The sequence below is a fragment of the Narcine bancroftii genome, chromosome 9, assembly GCF_036971445.1.
Source record: "Narcine bancroftii isolate sNarBan1 chromosome 9, sNarBan1.hap1, whole genome shotgun sequence".
Taxonomy (NCBI): domain Eukaryota; kingdom Metazoa; phylum Chordata; class Chondrichthyes; order Torpediniformes; family Narcinidae; genus Narcine; species Narcine bancroftii.
The window spans coordinates 100,316,634-100,331,933 of record NC_091477.1 but is presented as its reverse complement, the minus strand read 5'-3'; the positions used below and the strand labels follow the sequence as shown (position 1 = coordinate 100,331,933).

The 15,300-nt window shown below is 37.6% G+C and overlaps 1 protein-coding gene across 4 annotated transcripts in view; it reads right to left on the bottom strand.

The window, feature by feature from the left end:
* opa1 (OPA1 mitochondrial dynamin like GTPase) overlaps positions 1 to 15,197 on the bottom strand; it is an 84,286-nt gene extending 69,089 nt beyond the window's left edge. Inside the window, exons 1-8 of one of the 4 annotated variants that reach the window (XM_069897022.1) lie at positions 15,115 to 15,197; positions 12,153 to 12,472; positions 11,739 to 11,835; positions 9,172 to 9,276; positions 7,480 to 7,533; positions 5,187 to 5,263; positions 3,373 to 3,483; positions 663 to 716 (exon numbers count right to left, since the gene is read on the bottom strand). In XM_069897022.1, the coding sequence (XP_069753123.1) occupies positions 663 to 716; positions 3,373 to 3,483; positions 5,187 to 5,263; positions 7,480 to 7,533; positions 9,172 to 9,276; positions 11,739 to 11,835; positions 12,153 to 12,428 (774 nt within the window). In that variant the 5' untranslated portion in view covers positions 12,429 to 12,472; positions 15,115 to 15,197. The remainder of the gene's footprint in view (positions 1 to 662; positions 717 to 3,372; positions 3,484 to 5,186; positions 5,264 to 7,479; positions 7,534 to 9,171; positions 9,277 to 11,738; positions 11,836 to 12,152; positions 12,473 to 15,114) is intronic. The other 3 variants (XM_069897024.1, XM_069897023.1, XM_069897025.1) reach the window with 3 other exon arrangements.
* Between the last annotated feature and the right edge of the window lie 103 nt (positions 15,198 to 15,300).

Sequence of the window (15,300 nt, the reverse complement as noted above, 5' to 3'; positions counted from 1 at the left end):
TTACAAAGGCTCTCGGTGCCTGCATGACTCACTTTCAGCAAAGCTCTTGCATTTTAAATAAGATCTGTTTTGTGAAGTGTTTATTTGTTTGTGAAATACACTCTAACCCACCCCCCTCCACAATCTATCTCCTTTAAAAATATATCTATATACAATATAAAATATATCTGTCACAACACATTTTGTTATTGTGCATCACGACTTGTCTCGAAGACAGGGGTGGGATGTCTACCTGCTGCAGTCTGTGTGACAAAAGCACTTGTGCAATGGTAGTTAACAGATAGTTCTAGTAGCATGAAGGAAAGGCAATATATTTCAAAGGAAGGATGATTTTTTTTGCTTGGTGCTGGAGTTCAATTGCCTCATCTAACCAAGAGAGACACGTCACAGATTTAGGAGGTGCTGTTGAAAATAATTTGGCAGGTTAGTAGACCATATCTTATTGGTGACACTGTTGCAATATCAATGCCATCTAACAGAGAGAGGCAAGCCATTTTGTGATCATGTTCCTTGATCACAATTTATATCACATCAGACACAAGATGCTTTTGCAAAGGCACAAAAAAAAACTTGTTTTTTTTGTGGGAACGGTTCCTATTAATCATCAAAAACCTAAAAGCTCACAGCACAGATGAACTTTACTAAGCACCCATATTCCTTACCTGTGTGCGTAAAAGCTCTTCTTGCAATTGTTCAGATTTGTCCTTGTCCGATACCTATTCAAAAAGTGAAAGAAACAAAATACTGAAACAGGAGAATTACATTAATGTGAAGTGAGATTTGGCCATTTTGACTGCTCAGAAAATAACATTTTTAAGGACAATTAATATTACTCCTTCATGTGACGTTCTCGATTTGGGTTCATCATATCTTATTGGTTACAACGTATCACAAACATAGTATTCATTTAAAGGGCTATAATAATTATAGCCAAAATTTAAATTTAGACATACAGAACAGTTACAGGACATTTCAGCCCATGAGTCCATGCTGCCCAATTTACACCTTGAGCCCCTGGGGAAAACCCATGCAGACACGGGAAAAACGTTACAACTACTGATAGACAGCGAGGGATTTGAATCCTGGTCCCAATCACTGGTGCTGCAAAGGCACTGCACAAACTGCTACATCAACCGTGCCACCCCTTTATTGCAACCAATACATTTTTCTTTTGTAAAATGTTTCACTGCAAATAAACTTGACAGATTTATGGATGTCAAAACAATTATTTACCTGGAATTATTTTTTAGATCTAAGCTTCTCCCTGATTTCACTCTGATCCAAATGGAACATTGAGGCAAATTACTTACTTTGGGTTGGTTAATATTAAATTATTCAGATATTGTAACATTTTAATGTAAATTTAATTATTATCCTATAATTAGTTGGAAAATAAAGATATTCAAGCTGTCAACTGGGCATAAAATATTGTTAAGGATCAACTGTGAGGGATAGAACCAATCTAATTCTAAGTGATTGATTTTAATGGAAAAAAAAGACAGGATGTTTTTTTAATAACAGGAATTGGATTTTCTTCTTTGGGGACAAATTGAATATATACTATGCCCTTAAATATGATCAAGCATATAGAATAAGCAGAAAATGCATATAGTATGTTATGTAACATGATGTCAGAAAATGATAAGAAATGGAAATGATACAATATATAAGAAATTGATATTATCAGAAGTGGAAAAGCAAACATTGACATTCCACTGGCTGGGAATGCACTGAGAGCAACTATTCATAAATTATTGGCACAGTATATGGATTTTTATATTAATTCTTACTGAAGTTTTAGATTAAGTAGACAAACTAGGTCAGATGTCACTAGTCTTTGGACAATATCATACTGATCCACATAATTCACAGTGAAAGAATCCCATGTAGTACAACAAATTATTTTTACTTTCCTATAAACTAACCCAATACTACTTCATGATATTTCATAAGCTTTAATCTGCATCCATAAGGGGTAGGAAGTTTTATTAATTTCTTTGTTGTATCTCTCTGCATAAATTTTCAAACATTAATAGATCACTCAAAACTATAATATCATGACCCCTTTGCTGTAGTAACTAATATTTCCATTCACAAGATAAAATTTTAGTAGTTCATTACGCAGTGGTTCTTTTATTTCTACTGACATACTCTTCTATTTTGTTTATTTATATACATGCAAACTAATTTAACAAGTGAACAGTCTATGGATAGGACAGCAAACTTCTAGTTAAAAACTTAAACTATGGTGGCAAATAATATTCTCCCAAGTATCTAGGAGGATCTTTCCTGGATCCAACACATAAATGGCATCGTGAAGAAAGCACGTCTGCGCCGTTACTTCCTCAGGAGTTTGAGGAGGTTTGGTATGACACCAAAAAATCCTTGGCAAATTTCTAGAGGCGTGGTGGAAAGTGTGCTGACCGGCTGCATTACAGTCTGGTATGGGTACACCAATACCCCTGAGCGTAAAGCCCTCCAAAAGGTAGTGGACATCACAGGCAAAACCATCCCCACTATTGAGAACATTTACAGGGAATTCTGCTGTTGGAGAGCAGCAGCGATCATCGAGGATCCACACTACCCAGCACACGCACTGTTCTCGCTGCTGCCATCAGGAAAGAGGTCTAGGTGACACAAGACTCACGCCACCAGGTTCAGGAACAGCTGCTACCTCTCCACCATTAGATTCCTCAACAACAAACTCAATCAGGGACTCATTTAAGGACTTTTACTTGTGCACTTCATTGATTTTTTTATTATTTCTGTATTGCAGTTGTTGTTTTTTTTGTTTACATGTATATGCTAAGAACAGTTTTTTTTGTACGACCAATTAGTGGTAATTCTGCTGTGCCTGCAGGAAAAATAATCTCATGGTTGTATGTGATGTCATATATGTACTCTGACAATAAATCTGAAAATAGCATAAGACACCAGTTAGAAATTACAATGTTAAAAATTTCAAGGATAAATTTGTTATTGTTGATTTTAGTTGCAACTTCTGGATCACTTCAAAGCAGATGCATGAGGCTGATAGCATTCATACATTCAACATCATGTACAAATATCAATCAAAAATGAGCTTATTTGAAAAGCTACAGATCATTAGTGATATGCATCATAAAATTAATGCATATTGTCCAAAAAGTTAGAATTGTTGCATATAGTCATAGCTCATTTCAACTGTATACAAAATGTCTCAACTTTGAATAATAGTCAATTAAAGCTTTTTTTTTCTTCAGTGGACTTCCAAAGAGTATTTATTTTAATGTGTAATATAATAATCAATTTAAATATGCACAATGTCCTTGAACAGAGCCAGTGGCAAACAATCAAGTTTGGGTTATCTCAAAGGATGGTTCAATCTATCACCTTTCGATTCTGTTGGGAGGAGCTGGAGCTTAATTGTTCGGCGACCCTGCGTGCTGCTTCTTCATGCTCCTGGATTTGCTGCTGGATTAGAATCAGTTCCCCAAGCACACCCTGCCATGAGTTTTCGATGGGTAAAAGGAAGGAATTTGGGACAAAAATAAAAAACAAACATAAAACATAAAAGACAAATGAACACATGAAAGGAATGGGAAAGTATGCAGAGCAAAATGAATAGAGGATTGCTGCATTTTGTGCCCGTTAGTAAGAAGCAAATAAGTTCAACAAAACCCTTTTGTAATACAAGGGGCGCATAGATTCAAAATCATCAATGAAAGTGACATCATCCAAATAATTTCAGTCATTAAATCCGAAACAAATTAAGCAACATTTCTATAAAAACAACTAATGACCTTTGATAATAAAATCACTTGCTCCATGAGGAACAAATATATTACTGAGGGGGAAAAAAAAAACAAGGAAAAAAAAAATCAGCTGCCATATTGTTTCCTAAAATCTTGCAAAATTCTCCTTTAAATAAACACACACAATAAATCAAGAATTCTGAAAATAAATATAAAATTTCCCAACAATATTTCTCATTATACTCTTCATTTAACAGCTTTTGTCAATGAAAGGGTTCCCTTATTTTGAAAATTCATTTCCTGTAGTTCTGAATCTTCTCTTCCCTTAATACAATACATTCTATTTTCAATACTATTCTTACAATTTCTCCATCCAAATAATTTCCCATACTCTGCAAAAAGGAGTTTCTGAGCATACAATTGGACATTGCTAAGCAACAGTTTGAGGCATCATGATGTCTGTTATCACTGTAAGTGAATTTCAGCCAAGTTCAATGAATTGTCAGACAGATGAAAATTTGGCAATACTGTATATTTCAGCATATGAGTCATGAACCCCTAAAAAAATTTCTCAAAATAAAAAAGGGGGTTGCCTGATAAGCCAGATATACTTTGAGACCTTAAATTCAACAAAAAAAAACAGATTGATGTCGATTCAATGTACAAGTCAAAGCTGGAAGCACCTTCCCACTGCTGGGCGCCGCCATAACTGGGACCCTGAGGTCGCAGTCACTGCTCCTGCCTAGTAGGCCAAGGTTCCTGCTTCTGACGGGAGCACGATGTCGCCGCTCCAGCTCCGTGGTCCATCACCACTGCTGTCCAGTAGTGCGAGGTATTTTTATTTTTACTTACTTAATTTACAGCTTTGTTACTTGCGCTACTTTTTAAAAAAAAAATTTAAAAAAAAATTTGGGTTGTTCTTGGGAAGTTCGGACAACCCGAAAAATGGGGGTCGACTTATATTCACAGAAAATGTGGTTTAACACAAATACCTCACAATTATAGTACAAAAGCATCCATCTAACAGTCAATTTCAATTTAATTTAATTCAATTCAAATGCATTTCACTTTAAAATCTGAATAGTCATCAATTTATTTCTGAAAAGTCATTTTGTTGGGCGTTTAAGAGATATATTAATAAAGTTGCAAAAATTAATTGACAGTATTTCTTCAACCCGTGTTTAATTAGGTGTCAGAATCTTTTCCATCCATCCAGTGAAACTCCACATTTAATGAACAGAGAAATCCATCACTGAAATGGGTAAAGCAATTCGAAATAAGTAAATGCTTTATCTTCCACATGTCCTTTACAAATGATAATAAAATGTAAAATTTGGCAACTTGGAACAGCTGTAATTTCAATGCATTTCAACATTTTATATAATCCAAATAAAAACTTACATTTTCCACATTGAGGCAAATGGCTTAAAGAACTATTTACTTTAAACTTGCCTTTTTATACTGCTTCCCATTATTGTTGAATCCCGGAGTATCAGATGCATTCATAGTGGTAGAATTTTCTGTAGAATCTACAACAGACAGAAAAGAGTGAACTCAAATGGCTCTGATGGAATATGAAAGTTTTGGTGTTCACGTAGCTTCACTTTCAACCTCAATGCCTGCGAATACCCTTGGCTTTTGTGCGTCTGTGCATCTTATCGGTGCAGCCACTGTATGCTAGTGGATGAGAAAGTGAATGTGTAAGATGTTTGGTTGGGTGCAATCAAGCAGACAACTTATGTATTGATGTTACTGAACTCAACCAGGCAAGTGGAACATGCTCCATTACAGTCCTAACTAGACCATGAGTCACAGAATACCTAACTGCTGACCAGTTCTTGCTGATACTTATTTCAGTGGCTGATTCAGTTAAATGTCATACCAATCCTGATCCCCTGCATCTCCTGGATCCTAACAATGTCCTTTATGCAGCAAAGACAAAGGTACATAACCAACGTTTCAGTCTTGAACCCTTCATCAAGGTACATAAAAATGTCTGCAGGATCCAGAACAAAATGGAAACAAAATTAACATTGACTTCTCTGGATTCTGCTTGCCTACTCTCCATTCTCTCTCCCTTACCTTTCACTTTGTCTTCTTTCCACTAGCTCTCCACCCCCTTCCCTCTCCATTCACACAGAGACATCCTTCCCCCCTGCTGTTGTGCCCTCCCTCCCTTATCCACCTATTACCTCCTGCCTTTGGGACCGTGCTCCTTCCCCTACCCCTCGCCACCCCCTCCCTCATTTTGACCGGGCGCCTGCCAAAATTTTTTCATAGCTTGATGAAGTACACTGTTAGACCTGCTGTGTTTCTCCAACATTGTGTTTTTACTGTTACTGGTGTGGGGAGGGGGAGTGCTCAGTGATGATAATGTCACATCAAGGAGGTGAGACTTTCTAGTGGAGATGGTCACAATCAGTACCTATGTGAATTAGTATGTAAGCGGCTACCACCTGATGCCTGAAAGTCTTGTTCCAGGTATCACTGCTGGTAGAGATTTGCAAATATCCATACTTCTGGCCTTGTGATGAAGGAAAGATAATTGAGGAAGCAATTGTAGATAGCTGGGAACGGAACAATGGCCTGAGAAGATATTTTCTGAAGCTGAAACAAATGCTTTCAGCAACTGCAATCAATTTTTTTTTAATGTTGTTGGGACAGCTAGTTTCACCTTGATTCCCAGTTGATTGCAATTTTCCTAGGGGCCTTGATGCCTCATCTCTGGAATTCAGTTTTTTTTATTATCTGTGATTAGACAAAGGCAGTAATGATATCTAGACATAAATGGAAACCAAATTGAGATTGTGATTAGGAGTGCTGATTATGTGCATTTAATTAATAAATCTATAGCCCTTTCCATTGACACGAATTCAAAAATAGGCTAATGGCGCAAATGCCCACATTGGATTTGTGGATGGTATAGTCGGACAGTTTTTCACAACAAAATGCAAATCCATGCAGTTATTACTGCAATAATTTAGTTAATATGATCGCCCTTTATAAACATAATGCATTGATCTGTAATGGAGCTAATAATTTGTTGTAGGTTTTTGAGGCAGAGTTCATGAACAGATACCATCCTTAAAATATATTACTTAACCACATTAAAATTTAACTAGGTTAAACTCTCTTTGATCTATTTACAATCAAATTTATCTTTTCACAACAAACCAAAATCCTTCTATTCAAACAAGGTGAAAATATTTTTACGCTGAAAAAGCAGGTGACAATTCGATCACAAATGACCTTAATATGAATAATGATGAAAATGTAATTGAAGTCAAAGGAGATATATAATTATCATTAATCTTTCAGCCAGTTTAGAAATATTTCATCAAGGTTTTAAACTTCCATCTGAAAAATGCACCTTCTATAGAAATAGAACCTTGAAATAATTTGTTGTTAAGTGCAATAAATCCTAATTATTTCGAGAATTTTACACATTTTGTTTCCATGGCGTTTTCTGATGGTGCAATATGGAAATGATCGAAGCTAAATTTCATAACTCAACGAGTAAAGCTCCAAAACGGATTTTTAATTGAAAGTGATACTCATCAAACAATAACCGACAGGGATACATTTTTTTCAGTGCCAATATTAACAAAATCTAATTTGTATTAATCAATTTTATTGGCTGATAAAATAGTCTTCAATGCTTCACACTAAATTAAGGCAAAGTGTAAAAGGGTTATTTATTTTTAACTGCAAGCAGATGGGTTAAATAACAAAAGGATTTACACACCGAACAACAGAAGCAGATCAGAGTTTCCTTTGACTTCATTAAACAAACTTTCACCTGTAAGAAGTCATCAAAATGCAAACACAAAAATAAATTAAACCTGCCCCCAATGTGCAACACACTCAACAGCACTACTCCTCGATTTGATTATAACTTTCTCATCAAAATCAATATGTTGCATCTCAGAGACTAATTTTAGTCATTTTATGCAATGATGTTCAACAGTATTTTCTAGTTATTTTCTCTACCAGATCAACCTGTTCTTCACTATGTGGCAATATTTGATTCTGCATTGCTTTTAACAGCACTCATCAAAAATATCCAGGATGAATAATTTTTGAATTGAATGTAATGTGATCATTATTGTGGTTTAAAATTTGTAAATAAAATATTTAAAAAAAAAATCCTGGGTAATGATGTACAGTCTAAGAGACGAAAATAGAGATGTCGATATCAGGGCATCGTAAAACAGGTGCATCCGCATTAACATAGATTTAAGGAAAAGGATAGTCGGTTTAAAGTTCTAGAAACAAACTGTTCAAATCGTTAAAAGATACTTGGCAGATTCACATAAAAATGGGAGAATGTTTTGCAGCATAATGATAAATATCTCAAGTATAATCGGATTTACTAGACAGTATTATAAAGGTACAATAAGCAATTACATTTGTTACTGCACAGTATATCATTTGATCCAGCCTGTTGGGAAAGGACTAGCTACAAGTCTTGAAGGTTCCATGAAACGATACTTTGCTAAGGACAGAAACCAAACCAAAATGTGCACTTGACAAACATCCAGGAAGAAAGAGACCTGAAGTGGGATGAAGTGATTGTTCAGGAGTCATACCTTTTCATTATTTGTAGGATCTAAGGAAAAAGGGTAGAGACTCATGAATGAATTGCCTCAGGAAAAGAAAAATAATAGTTATTGCTATCGGATGATCAACTCACAGCAGGTTTGGTCATACAGACTTTAAGTCTGAAGAATCAGAATGCAATAGAAATATACTGCTTGGTCACATCATCAAAAGCAAAGCCCAATGCATAAAGAACAACTCAATAGCTGGTGGATAACCAGATTATAGAACATTGCTCATTGAGAACCTACATATCAGAACATACTAGGTAATCTGAGATGCTTGAAAAGGTAGGTGATATTGGGATTCCTGCTTCTGGTAATGAAGTGAGAAACAAAAAAATGCACTGAGGTTGAAAGACAGCAGTGAGACAATGATTTGGTATTATGACTGAAAGCAAACTTTGTTAGCAAACGGAATTCAATTATATATGAAAAACCACGATGAAAACATAGATATTGCCAATAAACTGCTTTCTCGTCTTTTAGTTGATATCATTAAAAAGGCATCAATCAAAACACTAAAAAGCAGAGTTGACTAAAACAAGTAGAACAAAAAATGAGAATTCTGTAAATTGAACCAAAGAAATTGCATTTGAAGAAAATGTAAAATGAGTTGAAGATCTTGTAAGTGAAAGTATATCGTCACAAGAATGACTTATTATTGGAAGAATCAGTCAGCAGTTTCAAATTAGAGACATCCATCAGATCTCTGCATAATTAAGTCCAAAGCAAAAATTAAAGCAAAGTGCAAAAATATCGCACCAAAATCACAACATGCACATGACCTTCAACCCTTTTCACGTAGATTATTTAGTGACACTGAAATATATACACACCTGGTGTTAGGAGACTCTTGAGTTGATCCAGGCTTTCTCCAACCTTATCAAAATCTGGTAACAGCTTGGCAAGTTCTACATCATCAAAGATTTTCCTTAGCTTTTCTGAAGTTCAAAATACATCAATGTCAAAATTTTACATTTTCATTCATTTTTCCAGAATTTCATTTAGCAATAAAAAAAAAATCAGAGGAGCAGGTTATACAGCCCATCCAACCTGTTCCCCCATTTGTGCAGATCATGGTTGAATTCCTAAATAAATGATTTTATCCTCTAATTCAGGGCTCTTCTCTCTCTTTGGCTTGGCTTCGCGGACAAAGATTTATGGAGGGGTAAATGTCCACGTCAGCTCCAGGCTTGTTTGTGGCTGACAAGTCCGATGCGGGACAGGCAGACACGGTTGCAGCGGTTGCTGGGGAAAATTGGTTGGTTGGGGTTGGGTGTTGGGCTTTTCCTCCTTTGTCTTTTGTCAGTGAGGTGGACTCTGCGGTCTTCTTCAAAGGAGGTTGCTGCCCACCGAACTGTGAGGCGCCAAGATGCACGGTTTGAGGCGATATCAGCCCACTGGCGGTGGTCAATGTGGTAGGCACCAAGAGATTTCTTTAGGCAGTCCTTGTACCTCTTCTTTAGTGCACCTCTGTCACGGTGGCCAGTGGAGAGCTCGCCATATAACACGATCTTGGGGAGGCGATGGTCCTCCATTCTGGAGACGTGACCCACCCAGCGCAGCTGGATCTTCAGTAGCGTGGACTCGATGCTGTCGACCTCTGCCATCTCAAGTACTTCGACGTTAGGGATGAAAGCGCTCCAATGAATGTTGAGGATGGAGCGGAGACAACGCTGGTGGAAGCGTTCTAGGAGCCGTAGGTGATTTTGCATTTAGCATGGTAACAGGAGATTTTGGTCCATGAGTCCGTGCCGCCAAATTTACACCCAATTAACACACCCCCTGTACATTTCGAATGGTGGGAGGACATCGGAGCCCCTAGGGAAAACCCTCGCAGACACTAGGAGAACATACAAACTCCTTACAGACAATGTGGGATTCGAACCCGAGTCCTGATCGCAGGTGCAGTAAAGGCACCGCACTAACTGCTACACCAACTGTGCCACCCCAGGGAATATTTTTTCCTGTGCCCAAAGGTCCAGTAGTCTCAATTATATTTGAAAATACAGAGCATTTTGGCTAAGAGAATTCCAAAGATCCACACAAATGATTCACAATGACACATTGGAAGCTTCATTGAAAGACATAACTGTGGATAGGTAATGTGTTTAACATCTAAACAACAAATGCAGGAAATGCAACAGTTTATATTCCTTTCCATTGTAAAAAAAATACAAAAGAAAAAGTGATCCAACCATCCCCAAAAAAATGACAGTAATAGATTCAACAGGAGTTTTATAACGTTGCTGTCAAAAGCAGCAAGCTTGAAGATTGGGTGCAGTCAGAAATGAGCAAAAAATGGACCAAATGTTTGAATGAGGAACAAAAATTAGAATACAAGAGGAAAACAAACTGCTCATGTATTATAAAAGGATGTGATACATGACACCTCAAAAATATTAACAGGAATAAAGTTAACAGATTTATTCAAGAAAATCATGTCTGATAAACCTACTGAAGTTTTACTTTGAGGATGTAACTGGCAGAATAGATAAGGGAGAATCAGTGGATGTGGTATCTATGGATTTTCAGAATAACTCTGATAAAGGCCCGCATAGGAGCCTCGTGTGCTCATGGGATTCAGAGTAATGTTTACACATGCACTGACAACTGATTGACAGGCACAAAACACAGCAATAAATGGACTCTGGCAAGTGGCAGATAGCAACAAATGGGATACACCAGGGATCAGTGCTTAGCCTCCATGATTTGTAAGAGGGAACTGAATGCAATAATTTCTAAGAATGCATATAATACAAAATAGGATGGTATTGTAAGCTCTGAGGAGAATGCAAAGAGGCCACGTTGGGTAAGAAGGAAGATTCAAAGGGATTTTTTTTTATATAAAAAAATCTTTTTTACTATCAAAATCATTAAAAATATTTTAAAAAGAAAATGAAGGAAGATTCATGTTTGATGTAGTGTAACATGGATAAGTGCTTAATTTTTGCACAAGTCCTGATTATTATACAACCAATTTGAAAACAGTGTTTGCTTCTTAAATTCTGCCTCATTTCAACTGAATTGAAAGAATTTGTGCAATTTACCAAATGACTCAATACTGATTAAAAAGGTACTAAGATTTATCCTTTCAACATATGTTTTTGATTTTATGATCAGCAAAACTTATAAAATATCAAATAATTACTTGGCTCAGGAGATTGAACATGAAAAATCCAAAATGATTAAGTTAGCCAACTGTTTATTTAATAAGGATCATTAAGTAATGTAATGCTGAATTATCAAATTATGTTATTTAATCTCCAAAGAGAAGATAGTGATTTTAATAAACAACAACATAGCAATGGAATTACACCATCACTGTACAAATCATATTTTGAATTGTAACATCATTAATTTTGTCCTATTGAATTCAAAATTGCAACCAAAAACAGCTCACCAAAATCTATATTTTCATCCAGTTTCCAAACAAAGTCTGGAATTATCCATTTGTACTCTGTTAGATCTGGTATCATTTCCTTCCATTGATCATATGTCTAAGAAAAACATAGTAAAACTTAAATTCTTTTATATGCACTTTAAGCCTGACAAGTAAGTTATAGTTTTCATGCTTCAGAACACTTACACTCGGTAATTGTTGCTTACAATCTTGACGACCAAAATACAATACTCAATATAACAGTAAAGTTTGCATTACTGAAGTTAATGATAAGCTAAAACCAAAACACAAGCATCAATAAAGATGCTTCAGAACCCTCAAGTGACTCACCAATTCCCCTCCTGATGATCAACCTTCCCTTCAGTCTATTTTCATACCACACAAAAAATAAAAATTGACGGGCTTCAAATATACCTTCTTTGCTGTGTAACCACCTCCGACTGCTGATCCCAACACAAGGTAGCGAATTTTTAGTAGTCGAGTTGCTAGTCTGGCTAGAATGAAAGTTCGATGGGGAGAGGATCCAATTTTTAAAGGAACCACTTTTGATCCCTTTAGAGAAAGTCTGTTGAAAGTGGAGTATGGCTGAGCTTTAGAATTCCAGTGTAGCCTGCGCAAATGAACATGAGGTGCATTCAGGTGGTGAACAGCTCTGGATAGCAAGCACAGTTTCTGTTCAGGAAACTTCATTTTTTTTAAACAATATTTCTTCAGGGCTTGCCAGCAAGCTAAGCCTGGGAAGAGAGAAAAAAAGTAACATAATTATGTTGATTTCTATGTTGAATTTATCATGTGAAAAACATAAATAATTCAGAGATATGAAGAGGTTGTTGTAAGATAGAATAAAATTATGCTCCAAAAAGTAAAAATAAAAAAAAAACAGGAACTGGGCGAAACAGTGGCTCAGCTATTACAGCTTTTGCTTTACTATCCCAGCAATCCAGTCTCAATAAAGGGCCCTAACCTGAAAGGTGGATGTTGAGTTCCTCCAGAAGCTCAGTTTCCTCAACGTTCCAGCATCTGTTCTGTAGTCTTTATGTTTCACGAATTTGCATGTTATATGAATTAATTTTAAAACAAAATGGGAATTTTGAACAGTTGGCTCCAAAATTAAGAATATAAGAAATAGGAGCAGGAGTAGACCATCTGGTCCATCGCACCTGCTCCACCATTCAATGTGATCATGGCTAATCTGATGATAAGTTCATCCACCTACCTGCTTTTTCCCTCCCAATTCAAGCATCTTGTCATTTACAGAGATATTACAATATTCTGTAACTGAACTACGATTCCCAAGCTATAACAATATAACCCACACTTCAGAACATTGGTGATTTCCATTTGTTAAATGAATGCAAAAAAAATCATGATTTCTTTGAAAGCTCTAAATGCATCTTCTTTAATTCAGTTAAGATAAGTACAATCCAATACAATTCCATCAGCAGAAAAGCAGTAATAAATAAAAGGGTTACTGTAATACATCGATAAATAGTAGTCTTATCTGGACCTCTAGCATTAATGTCATCTTTATCAGACAAAAAAAGCAGATTTCAAATTTTATTTGAAATTCCAGCAAAATGTAAATTGTACACTTGTTACATTTTAAAAGCCTGTCATAGCTCCTCTCAGGAACCACGGTTTATATTTACAGATATTAAAGCCCATTGATACTGAGGACACACTGTGATGCAACTCTTCCAACTACAGTAAAGGTTTGGATTACATCATGAAGACTATCAAAACTGCATCTAGTAAGTTAACCAAATTGAAAAATCAATCATTTACTAAAAGAATAGAGCTACCGATTTAGTCATTTGACTCCAAGAACAGAATGAGCCATAAACAAGGTGCATCATTGAAGTGAGAGCAATATCATACTGGGCTTCAGCAAAGCAGTTGACAAAATGACACATGACAAACTGATGCAGAAAGTAAAACCTCAGGGATCCAAGAGAAAGTAGAAATTTGGATTATAAACTGATTCTCCTACAGAAAGAGAAGATTAAAGATGAATAAGACATTTTGTAACTGAGGTCCTTTTTTTTTAAAGCATTGCAGAGTACTTGGATTTCTTCATTTTTATATAAACGATATGAACAAAAGCATACGGGCAAATCCAGGACATACTGATGATACCAAATTTGGCAGTGTACCTGACAGAGCAAAACCAAGTTCATATGAAAGTTTCAATGGACAAGCTGGGTTGGCTCAGAAGTAATACAGGAAATCCAACCAAATTCAAAGGTGGCATCGTAAGAAGTGAAAGGAAGCAGAATGATCTTGGAGGTTATGCCCACAAATCCCTGATTATGGCATTTCCCCATCTGTTATCATGAGACCCAAACCATGGAGCACATCACCACAATGTGCCCATCACGATCTGCTAACAAAGGCACCACATTATTCATCCATTTTTCATCTGGTGGCCATAAGGTGAATTGACAGACTGTCAGGTTCTCTCAGGCATGTTCCCTAACACACAGGACACAAGAAGATTCCGGAGTCTCTCTCATAGCACAGAATGAGGTCTACAATCACACCTCTTTCGTTTACATTCTGCGTTGGTAACAGAACCTCTCAAACCTACAGTTTTATCGATGTGTTCACAACATACAATGGGAAAAAAAAAGCAAGCTTGTTTCCCTCAAAACGACCATGAAGTATACTTTTTACATACTGAAGGTATAAAAATATGACCCCAGAATCTCAGAATTTTATCAAACACAACATTTTATGAGCGAGAAATTGAATGACAATATGTGCAAATAAATCAAAACAGTGGAAGAAACATTTAAGTGGAGGGAAAAGGAAGAGAGATTTGGAGAAAAGGAAAGGTTTTCAAGAGAATTTAGAGGACACTTCCGTGTCTAAAAGATCTACCACCTCCCATCCGTTATTTCAAGCCGACGTCAAATAAAATGCCCCAGATGTTTAGTGCCTTATTGAGCACAGAACACAACCTGGGCTCCCCCCACCACCACCACCATCCCACCCCCCCACCACCATCCCACCACCCACCACCACCCCCCCATCCCACCACCCACCACCACCCCCCCATCCCACCCCACCCCCACCCCCACCCCCACCCCACCCCGGGTATGAAGGGCAGGGCTGGAGCCGATACCCCAGAAAGATCCACAGGGGAAGCAGGTCCCTCGCAACATCTGATGTTGGACGGGTGGTGGAACATACGGCCACCCGAGGCCCGGGTCAGGCCTGTCCTCAAGCGGCGGCCACGGTCCACCCGCGGGGGGTGGGGGGGTTCGGCTTGACAGCCCGCTACCGAGCGCCATCCCTGGGATTTGGGGAACGGCGCTTGGGACCCGGTTTCCCCGATGGCGCCTCCCCCTCCCTCAGTTCCCCTTTTCCTTCTTACCCGCACGGCCGGCGAACCACGATCATCGACTCGGAGCCCCATTCGCAAGCACTTCCGGGGACAGTGCAAGCTCCGGCTGGAAACGTGGAGCCGAGCGTCCGGTCCGCCTGATGCGCCCGGTCCGCCCTGCCCAGAGTGAGCTGGCGCGGAGGTGGGTGCTGCTTCATGGCGGGAAGATTTCTATGC